This window comes from Eurytemora carolleeae, unplaced genomic scaffold (assembly GCF_000591075.1).
Source record: "Eurytemora carolleeae unplaced genomic scaffold, Eaff_2.0 scaffold21, whole genome shotgun sequence".
In the NCBI taxonomy this organism is placed as follows: domain Eukaryota; kingdom Metazoa; phylum Arthropoda; class Copepoda; order Calanoida; family Temoridae; genus Eurytemora; species Eurytemora carolleeae.
The window spans coordinates 372,555-391,416 of NW_019396207.1; the positions used below are offsets into that span (position 1 = coordinate 372,555).

Sequence of the window (18,862 nt, forward strand, 5' to 3'; positions counted from 1 at the left end):
GAATTTGAATCATTGTTGCGTTTTGGAGACAAAACCCACTTTCCCGTTTTAGAGTACAATCCTCAATTAAAAAAAAAACTCACTTTCATAACTTACAAAATGAATCAATTAAAGTAAATATTATCTTATGAATTAAATCTAGAATCTAAGTTTCCTCATTTAATTTTTTTAATAGAATAAAGTTGATTTGATTTCCTGCATTTCAGTTAAGATATATTGAAAGAACAAAATGAAATTGATATTTTGTTTTCTCAATGCCAAAATATAATTTAAATTATTAAAGAACATTATATAATTATTTCTATTTAGTTACATTTTATTGAACCTCATCAAAATTCTTGTTTTGTTACGCAAGTACGTAAATGCTTGAAAATTGAATTGACATTGATATGAATTCGAGTAATTGTCTCAAAACCAAGATATGTTCCGAAAATGCGACATGAGCTGAAATGCGGTATTTGTTTCAAAATAGGGATATTTTCTAAAATGAAAACAGTTCACATTTATTGTTTCAATAAATAGTTTTAGCCATTTTTAATAAATGTATGGTGTATTTTTGTTCAACTTGGCTTGTATTTAAAGATATATACATTTGAAAAAGATAACTTTGCAGATTTATCATAGAAATGGGCCAAGTGTTAGTTTTGGAACTGATTTCCCCTGAAATGAAATAATGGCCTGATTAATTTTTCTAGAATTTCTGATGTGTTTTTAGTGGATATCTACACCTTTCCATTGTTGCAATTTCCAAAGATGCCACAAGATGATTTTTTAAGTGGTATTACAATTCATATGTTTATGGGACACTATGTACATTGTACATTGTTTAGTACCTCCACAGATTGAATTCAGTGATATTAATGCTTTTGATTTTGAACTATTATTCTTTGAAACATTCTTTTCATTGTATTTTTGCCTATGCATTATTTTTGCTTTTACTCTTACTTTTGTAGTGTTTCTCATTTTACTTAATTTTTTTAAGTATTCCTATTTTTACATTATTACTTTATTATTCCTGAATTTGCGTTATTTGCTTGTATTTTTGATATGCTTGCATTTGCAGTATTCTTGCTTTTGAATTTTTCTTTTATTTGTTTTCTAATGGCCAGCAAAGATTACATGTGAACAGTGTACACTAGATAGTGTACAGTGTAAACTGCTGATTATCGAATCCATTTGGAAATCGTAGCTGTTCTTCAAGTTTCTTAATTCTCAACCCTTTATTTCTTCATGTCCAATATTTTGATATTATTATGAATATTTAGAATTTTAGGACATTTAGAATAGGTACAGATCCTAGATCCCTAGAATAGACTGATCCTAGATTTTAGCTTGAAACACAACAAAAAATATATTGCTGTGTACTCTGGGGGAAAGAAGGGATACCTGAAGAAGAGTGATATGCAGAATACTCTATGAACCTTGAGTACAACAGACCTAGGGTTTATAAACCCTGCCCATCATCTCTCCAGTAGCAGTTGCACATCTTCTCCCCAACAGGTGATGTTTATAAAAGCTTTAGCTGCTCCAATACTTCAGCTTTCGACTAGAAATATCATCCACTGCAGACTTTACAATTAACTCATTAACTCATTTTCTATTATTTTAAATGTTATTACCTTTAATAATTGCTAGTATGCTATATAGAAATGTGGTTTTGAGCATTTCTTTAAATCTTTCTATTTCTTTTAAAGTTGTTCTCATTAGCTGTAAAGGAAATCAATAACAATTCATAAGTTTTTCTTGAAGTTAATAACCTTGGTATTAATTTTTCAGTTGTTTGATTTTTGATTTTTTTTAGGATGTTGAGAATTGCTGTAATCTTGTCTATCCTTGTATCTCTGGCCCAGGCTGAAGACGGAGTAGGATGGAAAATGATGCAGAAAATCCATAAGTACAACTTGTACTCCAGATGCTGGGGAGATGAGGCCATGGCAAAATTTGCTGTCATGGTGGCTAAAGCCACAGAATTCTGCGGCGAAGTACAATCCCCAACGTTCGGAGGAATAAAGCCAGTCAATCTCCCTGCTGCTATTGACAATACTCAACTTGAAGCTCTCAGAGGTCTTCTCTCCAACCCTGCTCTTGCCACTCTTCTCAAAGGAAACCAGGCAAATGATTGGCAACCATTCGGAAGTGGATTTGGACGTAAGAAGAGAGCTCTTCTTGAGCCTACTTCTGAGGATAAGGAAGAATTCATGAATGATGTTCTTGACTTTAAGGCTGGTATGGCCACCAAGATGGGAAACATGAGCTGTGTTCTTACCCAGCTTGAGATGCTTGATGCTGCTGGAAACATCAATATGAAAGCATACAGCATGGCTTCCCTTTCACCACTCCTTAGCCAGACTCCAGCCGGGTCAGATCCGGAATTCCTTCAAATGATGGTTGACAGATTTGGAGACTGTTATGATCTATCAAGAAGCTTCCCGCAGACAGCCCTGGACAGACATCCTAATCCCATGATGAAGATATACGGAAGACATCACATCTTCTTCAAGTGTGCCATGAAGGTTGAGGACCACTGCTGTGTTCAGTTCCAGCTGAAGCAATGGGTTGAATTGATGTATGGACCAATCACACAGGAGAAGATCCAGAAGCTTGGATTCCCTGAGAACAAGTATGATGCTGCAACCATGGCCATCAAAGTTATGCATGAATCAATGAGCCCTGAGGAGAAGAAGGTTGATGACTTCTTCTGGCAGTTCAGCAAGATGTAAACATACACTTGTTTTCACTTTTTCCTTTTCAAATTCTTGTGATTTCAGAATATTTAAATAAATCCTGGTTCGTTTTTTTACTAAGTTGTTTGAGATTCAATGATTGTTCTATGTAGATAATTTAGTTGATTAGCATAGTGATTTTTATTTCATTTAAATCATTAGAAGCTATAACTAGATTCTGACAAAGATATTATGTTTAACATTTAAAAACAACACTTCACAACAAAATGGTGTTTTTTTGTTGTTTTGGATTAAGATTTGTTTTGGATTTCTTTTTGAATAAATGATACTCAGTGTGATTTGTTACGAACAAGAAAAAAATGTTTTTGAGGGACATTTGATGAATCTGAAACAAATTTTAAAAAAATCTTATTTAAGAGTATTTGCATTTGGGTTCTTTGCCAAAGGTTATATTTTTGCAACCTGATATTATAGACCTTTGATATTTCATACTAAGAGTTCTGCTATCAATGGTTTACACCATCAGGTTGTAATGATAAAGGTAATAGAAAATTGGTGTTGAAGGTGAATGATCACTGATCAGCAATTGTCAGTTATCACATAATTATGTTGAATACTCTTGCTCAGTCTCATCTCTCTTCCATTTTGCCAAGGGCAGAGGGGAAAAGATTGCAAATGGAATTTTAGAAACGCTTGGTTGGTCTAGCATTTTGGCCAGCTATAGCTATCATGAATATAAATAAAAATATATATGTACACATATGAGCGATATTTTTATTATATTGGATTAAATAGTTTTAAATTAATGCAAGCTACATAATACAATGTTTATAAATGAAAAGATACAGCATATACATTTATTTTGTCTATTCTCATCATGAAACAGTCACCCCCTCCATGATGCTCTAAAATACCCCACTGTGCCCCCCCCCCCCTCCCCTTCAACTGGCCCTAATGCAAGTCGTTTTAAAGAAAATACGTTTTAAAATAAAATATAAATATCTATAAAGTTAATTACTTAAGAAGAAAATATACGGTAGAAATACACAATTTTAAATTCAAGATTTTACTAAAATTTCTTGGATCCTAGAAGAATGCTGTTGTAATGTACGTAAAAATATAACAATTCATAACAATGTAGTATCTATTTAGACAATTGCAAACCTATAAATTTGACATATCTTAAAACAATTTTAGCAACCCTAACCCTAAAACACGGGTCCCCCACTAAACTATACTGCTGTATGTAGGCATATTGCCCAAGGTATATTGATAGGGTTGACTAGTGGTTTTATGCAAATATTCAGTCAGTTATTTATTCTGTTGTTTACACGTGTATTTAGGAACAGTTTTTACCGCCATCTTTATTCAGCGTTGACATCTCCTCACAGCTGAAGGGGTTTCTAGAACCTTCTTATTCTTCAATATTCACGATACAGGCCAATATTCAGGTTCTCCAGGGGTATATTTGATACTAGAAGACCCCTCTACACCCCCCTACCCCTTCCCCTCACACCTCACCCCCACACACCCACATCCAACCCTGGAAAAAAACACAGGCGACAGTACATAGACATTAAAGAAAAAACTTTGGATCTGGAAAAAAAGTATAAAAAACTAACGCAACCTCTATTTTAACATTTATATTTAAATTTAAAATGTTTTTAAACTAAATTTTAAAAGAGCTCGAGCAGTTTACCTAAACTACGTTGTACATTGTCTGAGGATCTAACTGCATTAATCCTTAAATGCGTAAAACTTGTAATGCAGCTTGTATTGTATTGTAATTAGCTCAATACGATGATATATATCTGCGTAAAATTGTGAATACAATGTAAAATTGTGAATTGTATTGGAACTTGAATGCTATATACTTTGGAGAAAAAAACTCAGCGGGAGCGGTTGAACTAGCGGTTGAGATCTATCCTAGACTCTACGCAGTTCAGATTAAGAAATTAAGAAGAAATTTACAATTTGTTCAACCGCTAAATCGCATTTTTTTAACAAATGAAATATAATTTTTCATCAATAACATTTTCTGATTTTTTAGCAACTTTTTTGCTTTCAACCGCTGGTTTTCAGATTTTTCAGCAACTTTTTGCTTTAAACCACTGTTTTAAAGATTTTTCAGCAACTTTTTTGCTTTCAACTGTTTTCAGATTTTTCAGCAACTTTTTTGATTTCAACCGCTGTTTTTCAGATTTTTCAGCGACTTTTTTGCTTGTAACCGCCGGTATTCAGATCTTTCAGAATTTTTTTACTTTCAACCGCTGGTTTAAAGATTTTTCAGCAACTTTTTGCTTACAACCGTTTTCAGATATTTCAACAACTTTTTTGCTTTTAACCGCTGGTTTAAAGATTTTTGGCAACTTTTTAACTTTCAACCGCTGATTTTAAGATTTTTCAGCAACTTATTTGCTTTCAACTGCTGGTTTAAAGAATTTTCAGCAACTTTTTTGCTTGTAACCGCCGGTTTTCAGATTTTTCAGAACTTTTTTACTTTCAACTGCTGGTTTAAAGATATTTCAGCAATTTTTTTGCTTTCAACCGCTGGTTTGAAGATTTTTTGCAACTATTTAACTTTCAACTGCTAATTTTAATATTTTTCAGCAACTTTTTTGCTTTCAACTGTTTTCAGATTTTTCAGAAACTTTTTTGCTTTCAACCGCTGGTTTTCAGATTTTTCAGCAACTTTTTTACAGCAGTTGAAAGCAAAAAAGTTGCTGAAAAAAAATTTGCTGAAAAATCTTTAAACTCACGGTTGAAAGTTAAAAAGTTGCTGAAAAAAAATTAACTGAAAAATCTTTAAACCAGCGGTTGAAAGCAAAAAATTTGCTGAAAAATCTTTAAATCAGCAGTTGAAAGTTAAAAAGTTGGTGAAAAAAAAATTGCTGAAAAATCTTTAAACCAGCGGTTGAAAGCAAAAAAGTTGCTGAAAAATCTTTAAATCAGCGGTTGAAAGTAAAAAAGTTGCTGAAAAATCTTTAAACCAGCGGTTGAAAGCAAAAAAGTTGCTGAAAAATCTTTAAATCAGCGGTTGAAAGTAAAAAAGTTGCTTAAAAAAAATTGCTGAAAAATCTTTAAACCAGCGGTTGAAAGCAAAAAAGTTGCTGAAAAATCTTTAAATCAGCGGTTGAAAGTTAAAAAGTTGCTGAAAAATCGGAAAAACAGCGGTTGAAAGCAAAAAAGTTGCTGAAATATCTGAAAACGGTTGTTAGCAAAAGGTTGCTGAAAAATCTTTAAAGCAGCGGTTGAAAGCAAAAAAGTTCTGTAAAAATCTGAAAACCAGCGGTTGAAATCAGAAAAGTTAGCGGCTGAACAAATTTTAAATTTGAGCAAAAAAGATGCATTTCTTATTCTGAACTGCGTAGAGTCTAAGCTAGATCTCAACCGCTGGTTCAACCGCTCCCGCTGAGTTTTTTTCTCCAAAGTATATATCATTCCCCTCAAACAGGGTTTAATGTTAAAAAAAAGTGAAAATGAGAAAACTTAAAAAAACTTATCGATTGGGTATCAATAGAACAGAGTTGAATTTCTAAATTCAGATCATTTTACAGAATCGAAAAATATTAAAATTTTACCGTGATAGGTAATACACTCTTTTTTGGGTACTTAATGAAATTTACTTAAGAGAAAAACGATTTTTGTCCATAACTTGCCCAATTTTCAATATTTTTCAATTCAATTTTTAACCGGGGTATTAAAGAATCTTTTCAGGCAAGAGGTTTGATTATTTAAAAATTAATAACTATTTCAATAACAACTTGAAATCTAAAACAGGGTGTATGCGATCCTTCACCAGTTTAACATACTCTTTCAAAAATCCGTGTTTATTTCTTTTAATTTCTCTCAACATTGACACATGACTGACCTCAAAAAATCAAAATCACCTTTGGATGACAAATATTACGGAGGTTATATTGTCAAAGTACACTTCATTTAAAGGGAGTGTTAGCGAAAAATGAAATAGGGTATTGGCTTACGGCGATAAATAAGCGCTTTTGATTGCTACTAATCTTACTACTATCTGATGCGTCTATAAGGAGAAAATGGTTAAAAACTACTTGTACCGAAGAACGTTGCGTCCATACAAACTCAGTAAGTTGAAGCATTCGACTCGGATCGTAAAAAGATCAATTTATTTCCAAACAAATCATTAAGACATTACAACCAATAAACATCGATAATTTTTCGACGCATTCGTATATAGTTGATAATTTATAATATCTTTTATTTGATCTGATAGTTATTTTTGAAAAAATTACTCCCGTTTCGAGGATTTTTGATAATGAAGACGACATTTTCATGTTTTCCAGGAATGTTTGAAAATCCAGAGACAGTGAAATATTATTCAAAAAACAAAATCAATCCGAGTTGAAAACTACAACTTTCTGAATTTGTATGGACGCTACGTTCTTCAGCATGAGTAGTTTTTGACAATTTTCTCCTTATAGACATAACAGACCGAAGTAAGCTTAGTATTGATTAAAAGGGCTTATTTTTCGCCGTAAGCCTTTATGCGAACACTCCCTATAAAGATGGGTATGACTGTTTCACAAAGGTATCCTTAAGACTGTAACTTGTCGATAATGTTAAAATTAACGTCGTTCATCTAGTTTTATTAGATCTGACAATTTCCTCCATTTTTGTAGCTTAATTCCGCAAGTCATTTTAATCGAATTTAAGTTATCATTCATGATTAATTAGCTTTTTAGGGTATCGTTGTCAATCAGACTTGCCACTGAATGAACGTGGTTTAAAACTATCCGTTTAATTTCTAGAAGAACCTTTCAACACATTTTTAATTAGTTTTTTAAAACTCTTCCCACACAATATTTTAAAACTCATTTTTTGGGAGAGTTTCGCACATAAATAATAATTGAAAAAAATGTTGTTAAGAGATTGAACCTAAAGGTGATTGCCCCCGTGGCCCCTAAAGTGAGAAACTGTCCAATCTTCTGTAGCGCAGTATACTTTCCCATTCTACTCTGAAACCATTAAGCTTAACAAATATCTTCGGTCAAATTATATTTCGTACATAAATTTTACTTTTATACAAGACAACACATGTATTATTAAGAAATTCTTACATAAGAAAACAAATGTAAAACATTAAAAAGTGTTTGTAAGTTCGGTTAAATCAGAGATCATTTTCAGAGGAAATATTATTTTCGTCCTTTTCCTCGTCCTTTCCCCTTTCCTTTAGAGTCGTCCGGGGCATAGTCGTCATCGTCTGGATCCTGGTCCTGGGTCGTCCACAGCCTCTTTTTAAATTCGGCGCTTGTTTTCTCATGTGTTAAACTAAAAACATTCAAATCTAGATTTAAAAATTAAAATTTGCCCGCAGGGCTGTATATTTCTATAATCACCCCCCCCCCCTTGAGGGCGGGGGGAATAATTTTTGGAGATCTGAGAAAAAAAATAAAAATTTGACATGCAAACTGAAGTGCTTAAGATCCATTTAATTTTGATGCGTATCAGGGTCCGGATCCTATATCCGCGCTGGAACATTTTTTAAGATTTACTGATTTTCTTTACAAAAGAATTAAAAAAATTTTCAAGGTTATTTTTACAACTTGATGAACCAATCAGAGAAATTTTTAATAGTCTATTTTTACATCAGTTAAGATTTGGGTTTTGGGAGCAAAATATTAATGTGTTTTTTATCTGTTGCTATGCACTGATAAAGGCAAGTTTTCCATCCTTCTTTCCTTTAAAAAACTTTTATCATTTCCAATTTCGCAAAGAAAACCCAAGAAAAAACATATTTAAACTCAGAAAAAAATGAATTTTCAGGAAAACGAAATTAAAAAGAAAGTTGTCCGAAAAAAATGAGTTTAAAAAGGCGTATGTTCCTGAACAGAAGCCGCCAGTACTTGTGTATACTGCTGCCTTTCTCGCTCCCCTAACCAAACAAATCAAATAAAAATGACGCAAACAAAATATTTACAATTCTTCAAATTTTACGGGGACTAAATTTTCAAGAAAGGGGGGTCGTGGGTGTTTTGTGAGACAAAAAGTCAAAGGCAAGTTCTTTTGATAATTTAACCCTAACAAATATTTAAAACTAACAAATAAAAAAAAATAAAGATGTGGTTTGATGGGGAAAGCAAAAAACACCAATTAAAATAAATTCTCCTATTTTCACCTTCAGAAATACCGTCGTCGGAATCGGAAGCATCGTCAAAATCACTGTCTGGCTTTTTCTTCTTCCGCCCGCGTTTCTTTTTTTCCTGCTCTGCTCCAGCTGCAGATCCGGGTCTTTTCTTCTTGGAGGGCCCGGCCCTAGGAGACCCAGGCCTAAAACAAGAAAGATGAGAAAATATTTGCGCAAAAATGTTGAAACCAAATGTCTAATGAATTAAGCAAATAAACTGAATTTTCTGAAGAATTTTAATTTAAGAGTTTGTTAAGAGTGAATACTTAAAAACTTTAAATATTCTGATGATAAAATTTTCAGATAAACACTTACAGAGCCCTAGTTATGGCGCCAAAAATAAGAGAGAAAATACTGAAGGCACACTAGATTTCTTTATTTTAATGACGGACAACTAGTCAAATGTAAATCTTTTAATTTAAAAAAATTAATAAAAAATTAAGCTATTTAATAAGTATAAAGGGAATTGATAACAAAAAACAATGAATTGTAATAGATCAAATAATCCAAGTTGAAAGTATGAAAGGTTTACACCATCAGGTTGCAAGGTATTATTATATTAATTCTAAACAAAGAACCCGTGTCAAGTAAGACATTTTGTAATATCTCTTTCAATATTAATAGCAGCCGGTTCTATTTTTGAACGTAGACTCATATAATTTGTTAGGAGCAGGATATGAAGTCAGATTGTCGATATCTCTTCCCGGAGTCTTGGAACCTCTGAAAAGTGACCTCCGTCGGCTCCGATTTTTTATCTCCGGCCTCGTTGGACATAAGTAGCCTATTTTTTAAATATATACTCCCAATGACCCCTAAAATACACACAAAAAAAAATTATTTTTTTTATCAAGTTTTTGATGTCAAAACAGGGTGTCAAAAATTGCGTTTTTTTTGATTTTTTTTTAACCTGGTTTTCCAAACTAGTAGTGTAATAAAACAAACTTTGTAGAGAATAAATTTATAAATAATTGTTAAAACTTCAGATTTTTATACAGTCTCTTTAAAGCGAAATAAACAAACAAATTTGGTTTTAAAAAAACGAAAGAAAAATCCGAATACTACCTAGATTTACTCCGAGGAAGGTTTGGAAATTAGGATCAGTTAGCAGATTTTTCAACCTTCGATAGACAACCTGAAATAGAGGAATAGGTTAAAGAGTTGTATCATGTCAAAAATCAAATCCAATCATACTTTTATGGTTGTTCAAAAAAAAATAAAAAATTAAAAAATAAAACATTTTGCTTTTTTTTTATTTCAAATTTGTTTAGCCTTTAACACCCCCTTGCCACCCATGAGTGTCCATACAAAAATTCAGCGCAATCGGTCCAACCGTTTGGCCGGCTATAGGCAACATATATACACATACACGAATGTCTTGTTTTAGTATATAGATTATTACAGATTTCCTCAACTAAACGATGTTTTATGACAAGAAATTCATTTTTAGAATCCTTATACAAATTTTCATAAATTTTACAACATCATGTCAACAGAATTTGTTTGAATCTATCTTAACAGCATTATTGTCATTTTGTTTTCTTATTTTATCAAATTTGTACCGATCTGGATTCTCTGGATCCCCGCAGGGGAACTTCAATATCTTTCCATGAAGAAAAACAAAAATAAACTGAAATTCAGAGCGCTCCCTACCTCTTATTATATTGCAACTACGATTTCTAAAAACCTTATTATTCTTAAGTATATTCTATCAAGGCGTAAACCATTCAATTTTAGAAGAAACTTAATTGCTTTCATAAATAATAAGAATCTTTAAGATAGACATGAATGTCATCTGTTCTTCCCAAGTTGTCATGTTCCACAGAGATGTGTAACGTTGCTAAATCCAGACAAGTTTTCACAAAAATAATTGCATTGAATTTTCTTAAATTATCTACCTCGTGCCCATCACTATTAAACCCGTATCTATTTATCACAGCTTCGTCTTCTCTGAACAAAAAAAAAATAGATTTTTTCTTTTCAAAATTGAAATGTGGAAGAAATGCGCAGGATTTTCCTAATTTTGGGATTATTAAAAATTTCGTAGGATTGAATTGGTCTTGGATTGGGATTGCATTAGCGGTGGTGGGATTTAGAAAGTTGTATGGTGGAATTTGAGATTGAATACGCAGAGATTGGTGGAATAATGGTATGATTGAGTATTGGGAAATCTGTTGGAATTTGACTGGGATCGTGGTAGCTGGTGGGTTAAGATTAAAGAGCATAGATTAATTAAAATAGTTGTTGTTGTCTTTTCAAGATTTAAGGGTTTTTTCGTTCAAAATAACCCTGAGGCAGAAGCTTAAAGAAGTTCCACACAGCCGGCTCTCTCTCTGTCTTGTAATTATATGCAGAAAGAGTCTGTTCTATGCCGACTACGCGTAACTCCGTTGGGCTTCTGCCTCAGGGTTATTGTGAACAAAAAACCCCTAAATCTTGAAAAGACGACATCTAGTGTCCTATCTGTTATTTCGTTTAATCAGTTAAGAGTTTTATACGGAAGCAAAATAATAACAGACAAAAGTAATCGATTTAAAAATTAAGCGTAAATCAAATTGAACGAATAGCTAGATCCCATGCTAAAAATATCCGACCTTAGTCTAAATACCCGGGGTCTGGGGTTTCCTTCTTGTGGCAAAGGAGTAATAGTTCCGATCTAAAAACAAATGAAAAAAACCAAAAAAACAACAGATAAAATTAAAATAAAGGAGAAAAAACAATGAGGGACAAAAAAAGAATAGAGTACGAAATAAATACAACAATAAAAAAATAATGAATAAATGAGGAAGTACCCAAAAGAAATATCTAAATTCAGAGGGAAAATTAATGTTTTGGGTTAATGATAAATCCCCCCCCCCCCCACCTAAATCAACCGCCCATGACAAGGAGGAGGAGGGGGAATTCTTCAAAATAAACACCACTGTAGAGAAAAGAACACAGTTACCTCTATAAACCCGAACCCAATATCCTGGAGACCCAACCCAACCTCTCCTTGTTTATCGAACCCTGCAGCTACTCCAATAGGATTACTCAGCTCTCTATACTTAACATTTTGTTCTAGTTTTCAACCTTTCATAGTCTTCTACTCTTAAACCTTATATGTAATCTTCTATTCTTTCACCTTTCATAGTCTTTATTCTTCAACCTTATATAATCTTCTATCCTTAAACCTTATATATAATCTTCTATCCTTAAATCTTATATATAATCTTATATTCTTAAACCTTATATATAATCTTCTATTCTTTAACCTTATATATAATCTTCTATCCTTAAACCTTATATATAATCTTCTATTCTTCAACCATATATATAATCTTCTATCCTTAAACCTTATATATAATCTTATATTCTTAAACCTTATTTATATAAAATCTTCTATCCTTAAACCTTATATGTAATCTTATATTCTTTAACCTTTTATGATCTTCTATTCTTAAACATTATTTATAATCTTCTATTCTTTAACCTTATATATAATCATCTATTCTTCAATCTTATATATAATCATCTATTCTTTAATCTTATATATAATTCTATTCTTTAACCGTATATATAATCTTCTATTCTTTAACCTTAAATATAATCTTCTATTCTTTAATCTTATATATAATCTTATATTCTTTAACCTTAAACATAATCTTCTATTCTTCAACCTTATATATAATCTTCTATTCTTCAACCTTATATATAATCTTCTATTCTTCAACCTTATAAATAATCTTCTATTCTTCAATCATATATATAATCTTCTATTCTTCAACCTTCTATATAATCTTCTATTCTTTAACCGTTCATAGTCTTCTATTCTTCAACCTTATATATAATCTTCTATTCTTTAACCTTATATATAATCTTCTATTCTTCAACCTTATATAATCTTATATTCTTTAACCTTAAACATAATCTTCTATTCTTCAACCTTATATATAATCTTCTATTCTTCAACCTTATAAATAATCTTCTATTCTTCAATCATATGTATAATCTTCTATTCTTCAACCTTATATATAATCTTCTATTCTTTAACCGTTCATAGTCTTCTATTCTTCAACCTTATATAATGTTCTATTCTTTAACCTTTCATAGTCTTCTATTCTTCAACCTTATATATAATCTTCAATTCTTCAACCTTATATAATCTTCTATTCTTTAACCTTTCATAGTCTTCTATTATTCAACCTTATATAATCTTCTATTCTTTAACCTTTCATAGTCTTCTATTCTTCAACCTTATATATAATCTTCTATTCTTCAACCTTATATATAATCTTCTATTCTTAAACCTTATTTATATAAAATCTTCTATCCTTAAACCTTATATGTAATCTTATATTCTTTAACCTTTTATGATCTTCTATTCTTAAACATTATTTATAATCTTCTATTCTTTAACCTTATATATAATCATCTATTCTTCAATCTTATATATAATCATCTATTCTTTAATCTTATATATAATTCTATTCTTTAACCGTATATATAATCTTCTATTCTTTAACCTTATATATAATCTTCTATTCTTTAACCTTATATATAATCTTCTATTCTTTAACCTTATATATAATCTTCTATTCTTTAACCTTATATAATACTCTTTAACCTTACACAATCCTCCAGTCAGAGAATGACTTAAACTCATTCAAATCGATCAAGACAGTCTATTTAAAAGTTTCCTGCTCTAAGCTAATCTTAAGTTAGATTTCAAAATGTTTCCTTCCAAAGAGAACACATCTTGTTCTTGGATCTGGTTCCAGTCTACACCTAAAATTAATTCAGAAATTCAAAATTTTGATTCATCATACGGCCAAACACTAGGGCAAAGAAGAGAAGGGAAAGAACCGGTAATTTTCGATTTGTTAAAAGACAAAAACGTAAAGATTTTTTTTTAGAAAAAAAACCCAACATTTCATTGTTCCGTAAGAAAATTCCGTCAATTTTCAATCCGTCAACGGAACTGGACGCACAGTTATTACGTAAAAGCTAGAGGATATAAAATAGGCATGGTCTTGACGTCAATTTAACTCATCGTTAACAAATGGATTAAATGTAGAACTATGGCACGCCCAGTCCTACCAACAAGTTATTTTGACGTACCCTTGACCCTTGCGCTGCGCTGCACTGCGCTGCACAGCACTGCACTTCACTGTACTGCACTGTACTACTCTGCACTGTAATGCACTGGACTGTACTGCACTGCACTGTACTTTACTGCTCTGCACAGAACTGGACTGCCCAGTACTGTAATGCACTGTAATGCAATTCCCTGTACAGCACTGTCCTATATAGCACTGTACTGTATTGCACTGTACTGTAAGGCATTGTACTATAATGCACTACACTGTATTGCATTGTACTGTAATTCACTGTACTGAATTGCAATGTACTGTACTGCCCAGAACAGTACTGCACTCTACTGCATTGCACTGCACGTTATTGCTTTCTATTGAACCATCTGCACTGTGCTCTAATGTACTGCATTGTAATGCACTTGCTTTTTTGAAGTAATAAAAAAAAAATAATTTGCTTCCTACCTAGGCACTAGTCTATTGGAAAGGAGTTTAATGGTGAGATTGTGTGATGTTTCAGGATCTATTATATGTAGAGTAGACATCAAGCTTCTGTACAATATAATACACTATTCATATATACTAAATAGATAGATAGATACAGGATATATAATATGTAGAGTAGATATCAAGCTTCTGTACAATATAATACACTATTCATATATACTAGATAGATACCTGGTGTATTNGCTTCTGTACAATATAATACACTATTCATATATACTAGATAGATACAGGATATATTATATGTAGAGTAGATATCAAGCTTCTGTACAATATAATACACTATTCATATATACTAGATAGATAGATAGATACAGGATATATTATATGTAGAGTAGATATCAAGCTTTTTACTTATAAACTTTGTGGTGTATGTTTCCTGTAGAATTATATATAGAATATAGAATTATAGCATTTTAAACTTTATGGTGTATGTTTCCTGTAGAATTTATTATATATAGAATAAAGAATTATAGCATTTTAAACTTTGTGGTGTATGTTTCCTGTAGAATTATATATAGAATATAGAATTATAGCATTTTAAACTTTGTGGTGTATGTTTCCTGTAGAATGCTGGATCCTGCTTGTAAAGGCAGATTCCACTGAATCAATCAATCTATTAATCAACAATAACACTATAATTGTAGATTAAAGGTGTGAAATGAAATTTTACTAAAATCATTTTACAGAAGCAAAATAGTATTCCACTTGGAATTCTAAGCTAAGGCATGTTAATAAAAACATTTATCACAAAATCCAAAAATGTGCCCCTCAAACGAATGCTATATACTTTGGAGAAAAAAACTCAGCGGGAGCGGTTGAGATCTATCCTAGACTCTACGCAGTTCAGATTAAGAAATTAAGAAGAAATTTACAATTTGTTCAACCGCTAAATCGCATTTTTATAACAAATGAAATATAATTTTTCATCAATAACGTTTTCAGATTTTTCAGCAACTTTTTGCTTTCAACCACTGTTTTAAAGATTTTTCAGCAACTTTTTTGCTTTCAACTGTTTTCAGATTTTTCAGCAACTTTTTTGATTTCAACCGCTGTTTTTCAGATTTTTCAGAACTTTTTTACTTTCAACCGCTCTCTTAAAGATTTTTCAGCAACTTTTTGCTTACAGCTGTTTTCAGATAATTCAGCAACTGTTTTGCTTNATATATATATACCTGGTGTATTAGGACTAGATATATTAATTACGAGATAATCTGCTGTACATATATATATATACCTGGTGAATTAGGACTAGATATATTAATTACAAAATAATCTGCTATACATATATATATATACCTGGTGTATTAGGACTAGATATATTAATTACAAGATAGTCTGTTATATATATATATACCTAGTGTATTAGGACTAGATATATTAATTACAAGATAGACAGCTATATATATATATACCTGGTGTATTAGGACTAGATATATTAATTACAAGATAGTCTGCTATACATATATATATACCTGGTGTATTAGGACTAGATATTTTAATTACAAGATAGTCTGTTATATATATATATACCTTGTGTATTAGGACTACATACATATATTACAAGATAATCTGCTATACATATATATATATACCTGGTGTATTAAGACTAGATATATTAATTACAAGATAGTCTGTTATATATATATACCTAGTGTATTAGGACTAGATATATTAATTACAAGATGGACAGCTATATATATATACCTGGTGTATTAGGACTAGATATATTAATTACAAGGTAGACAGCTATATATATACCTGGTGTATTAGGACTAGATATATTAATTACAAGATAATCTGCTATACATATATATATACCTGGTGTATTAGGACTAGATATATTAATTACAAGATAATCTGCTATACATATATATATATACCTGGTGTATTAGGACTAGATATATTAATTACAAGATAATCTGCTATACATATATATATACCTGGTGTATTAGGACTAGATATATTAATTACAAGATAGTCAGCCATCTCGGCAAACTTGTGAACCCCCTCCACATAGTCCTGTACAGGGTTCATCGAGTCCTTGTTCTTCCCTAGGTACAGTAATAATAATAATGACGATGATCATGTAAGATCCCCCTTATTAATTAATCCCCCAGACTGCCATCGTATTAATAGGCCAGGGCTAAAAACTCGTTCAATATCCTCTAATCTTGGGATATTGAACAGAGTAGGATTAGGAAGTGTTTGGTAGTTTGTTTGATCCGTTTTTAAAAAAGTTTTAGATTTTCCTAGTGTTCACGGGACTCCACATAAAGAATTACATACACTTTATCAAATCAAATCAGATTCTAAGAGACGCCCAAGGACCACATAAACAAGCTTTAATTGATTACACTTATTCTATATTCTCTACAAGTTTGCTTTAAAACATTATGCAAAAAATGACTGAAAATACGGTCCCGAAAAGCAAAACTGAATAACCGAATGGAAGTTCTAACTTGAGTAGGTTGACTTCTTTAGGATTATTAGTTTTCAGTGAGTTAAAAAAAAAACACAAAAAAAAAACAAAAAAAAACAATCAACCATCATTCCGTAGAAGTCAAGGCTGCAGACCTCGTCAAAAATAGCCACAATGGTTATTATTGAACCAATCGGTGACACACTGTCTAGTGTGGGCAACTGTCGAAGTACAGACCAATGACAAATGCCACCGCATACAAAATGTCTTACTTGACACGGGTTCTTTACCTTTTTGTTCCGACATTGATCAACGGGTCGTTGGCAAATTCAGGCACCCAGACCTTAAAAATAAAAAATAATTGATAAAGTTCGCTTTTTCAATAAATTTTTATTGGTCATCCATTTCTTTTTTAGAAATCAAAATGAAAAAATCCTTTTTCCCGATTCACATTAAAAGTAACGATGAAGAATGTATAGTTTTTTTTGACGATATATTTTTGTGTTATATTTAGTTTTTGCTACAAAAAATCCACAAGGTACTTTGATCAAGAAATCCCAAAAGACAGTCGAATGGCATATGCTGAGTTATACATTTTCAAGAATTATCTGAGTCCGAATTTAATGAATTTAAGGCGCGTCTCAAATCCGCCGAAAACCGATTTCAATTGAGCGCAGGCTTAGATCTTGAAATATTGAAAACAATTTTAAGTTGAACCAACCATATTTGAGCCGCGTCTCAAATTCATTAAATTCGGCCTCTGGAAAAAAATGGACGCAAAAAGCAAGTTTTTTAAAATATTTTTTTTTACTTTTGCTTTAAAAAACGAAAATTTAGAAATGAACAATATTTGAATCCGTATTTGTTTACCTCGAGTAGAGCATCCAACTTCTCTTCCATTTTCTTAGCATGCTTGTATATTTCAGTGTCACGCTGATTGAACGTAAAACAGTTTCTAAAAATTATTTTTTTGTTTTGTGTTCATTTATATAATAAAGCTCTTCACTCATATATATATGTCAGATATAGCTGGCCAAACGGCAGGACCGAATGGGCGGATTTTTTTGTGGGAGCTTTAGAGGACCCTGGGAGTAATACAAGTTTGAATCTTTTTTTTCGAAATAAATATTTTTCTTTCAAAATTCAAATGTTTTTCTTGAATTGTTACTAAAATTCCACGGGCGACGCTGGGCACTTCAGCTAGTTAAAGAATAATATAATACTTTCAAAATGGTTCATTAAATTTCAGGATAAAAATAAGCAAAGAGGAACATTTTTTTGAAAACTTTTTTGTTTGTTAAAAAAATTTAGGATTTGGATGTAAATTTACAGGGCGGATCCGGATCCGCTTTAAAATGAAATGGATCCTAAGCACTGGAATAAACGAATAAACGATTGAATGACAATTAAATAAACAAACGAAAATATTAAAATAATGAATAAATGAATGAATGAATAAATGACAGGATGAATAAATGAATGAATGAATGAATAAATACCTGAACATTTTCCTAAGATCTGCGAGGAATAATTTAACTGAAGTGTACTGTTGTGGGGATTCCTCTGCTAGTCGATCCTTTATCACATCCATAGCAATAGGTTCCTGGACAATAAAAATATCATTAATAATAGGTTCCTGGACAATAAAAATATTATTAATGATAGGTTCCTGGACAATAAAAATATTATTAATAATAGGTTCCTGGACAATTAAAGTATTATTAATAATAGGTTCCTGGACAATTAAAAAATTATTAATAATAGGTTCCTGGACAATAAAAATATTATTAATAATAGGTTCCTGGACAATAAAAATATTATTAATAAAAGGTTCCTGAACAACAAAAAAATCATTAATAATAAGTTCCTGAACAATAAAAATATTATTAATAATAGGTTCCTGAACAATAAAAATATTATTAATAATAGGTTCCTGGACAATAATATTATTTTTAAAAATAGGTTCTAGGACAGTAATATTATTGTTAATAATAGGTTCCTGGCCAATAATAATATTGATAATAGGTTC

At 31.3% G+C, this 18,862-nt stretch overlaps 2 protein-coding genes across 3 annotated transcripts; one reads left to right on the forward strand and one right to left on the reverse strand.

Moving 5' to 3' along the window:
- The first annotated feature begins 1,238 nt into the window (after positions 1-1,238).
- LOC111698186 (uncharacterized) lies at positions 1,239-2,800 on the forward strand. The gene is made up of 2 exons (XM_023468446.1): positions 1,239-1,500; positions 1,802-2,800. The coding sequence occupies exon 2, from the start codon at positions 1,803-1,805 to the stop codon at positions 2,718-2,720; it is 918 nt and encodes a 305-aa protein (XP_023324214.1). The 5' UTR covers positions 1,239-1,500; position 1,802; the 3' UTR covers positions 2,721-2,800.
- A 4,871-nt stretch (positions 2,801-7,671) lies between these two features.
- LOC111698188 (ankyrin repeat, bromo and BTB domain-containing protein DDB_G0293800) lies at positions 7,672-18,464 on the reverse strand. Of its 2 annotated transcripts, XM_023468447.1 has the most exons (6): positions 18,333-18,464; positions 17,704-17,788; positions 17,124-17,176; positions 8,833-8,984; positions 8,540-8,589; positions 7,672-7,930 (listed from the first exon to the last, which is right to left on the reverse strand). In XM_023468447.1, exons 1-6 carry the CDS (start codon positions 18,422-18,424, stop codon positions 7,850-7,852), a joined length of 513 nt encoding a protein of 170 aa, XP_023324215.1. In that variant the 5' UTR covers positions 18,425-18,464; the 3' UTR covers positions 7,672-7,849. The 2 variants fall into 2 exon arrangements, with proteins under 2 accessions (XP_023324215.1, XP_023324216.1); XM_023468448.1 differs by lacking the exon at positions 8,540-8,589 and having other exon boundaries at positions 7,898-7,985.
- Positions 18,465-18,862: the final 398 nt, after the last annotated feature.

Bases quoted from the DNA above. Each gene is read 5' to 3' on its own strand.
- LOC111698186 (XM_023468446.1), top strand. From the start codon at position 1,803: ATGTTGAGAATTGCTGTAATCTTGTCTATCCTTGTATCTCTGGCCCAG.
- LOC111698188 (XM_023468447.1), bottom strand. From the start codon at position 18,424: ATGGATGTGATAAAGGATCGACTAGCAGAGGAATCCCCACAACAGTAC. The intron at 17,177-17,703 runs GTAAACAAATAC...TTTATTTTTAAG, and splicing joins AGTTGGATGCTCTACTCGAG to GTCTGGGTGCCTGAATTTGC. The intron at 8,985-17,123 runs GTAAAGAACCCG...TTCTTGTTTTAG, and splicing joins ATCAATGTCGGAACAAAAAG to GCCTGGGTCTCCTAGGGCCG.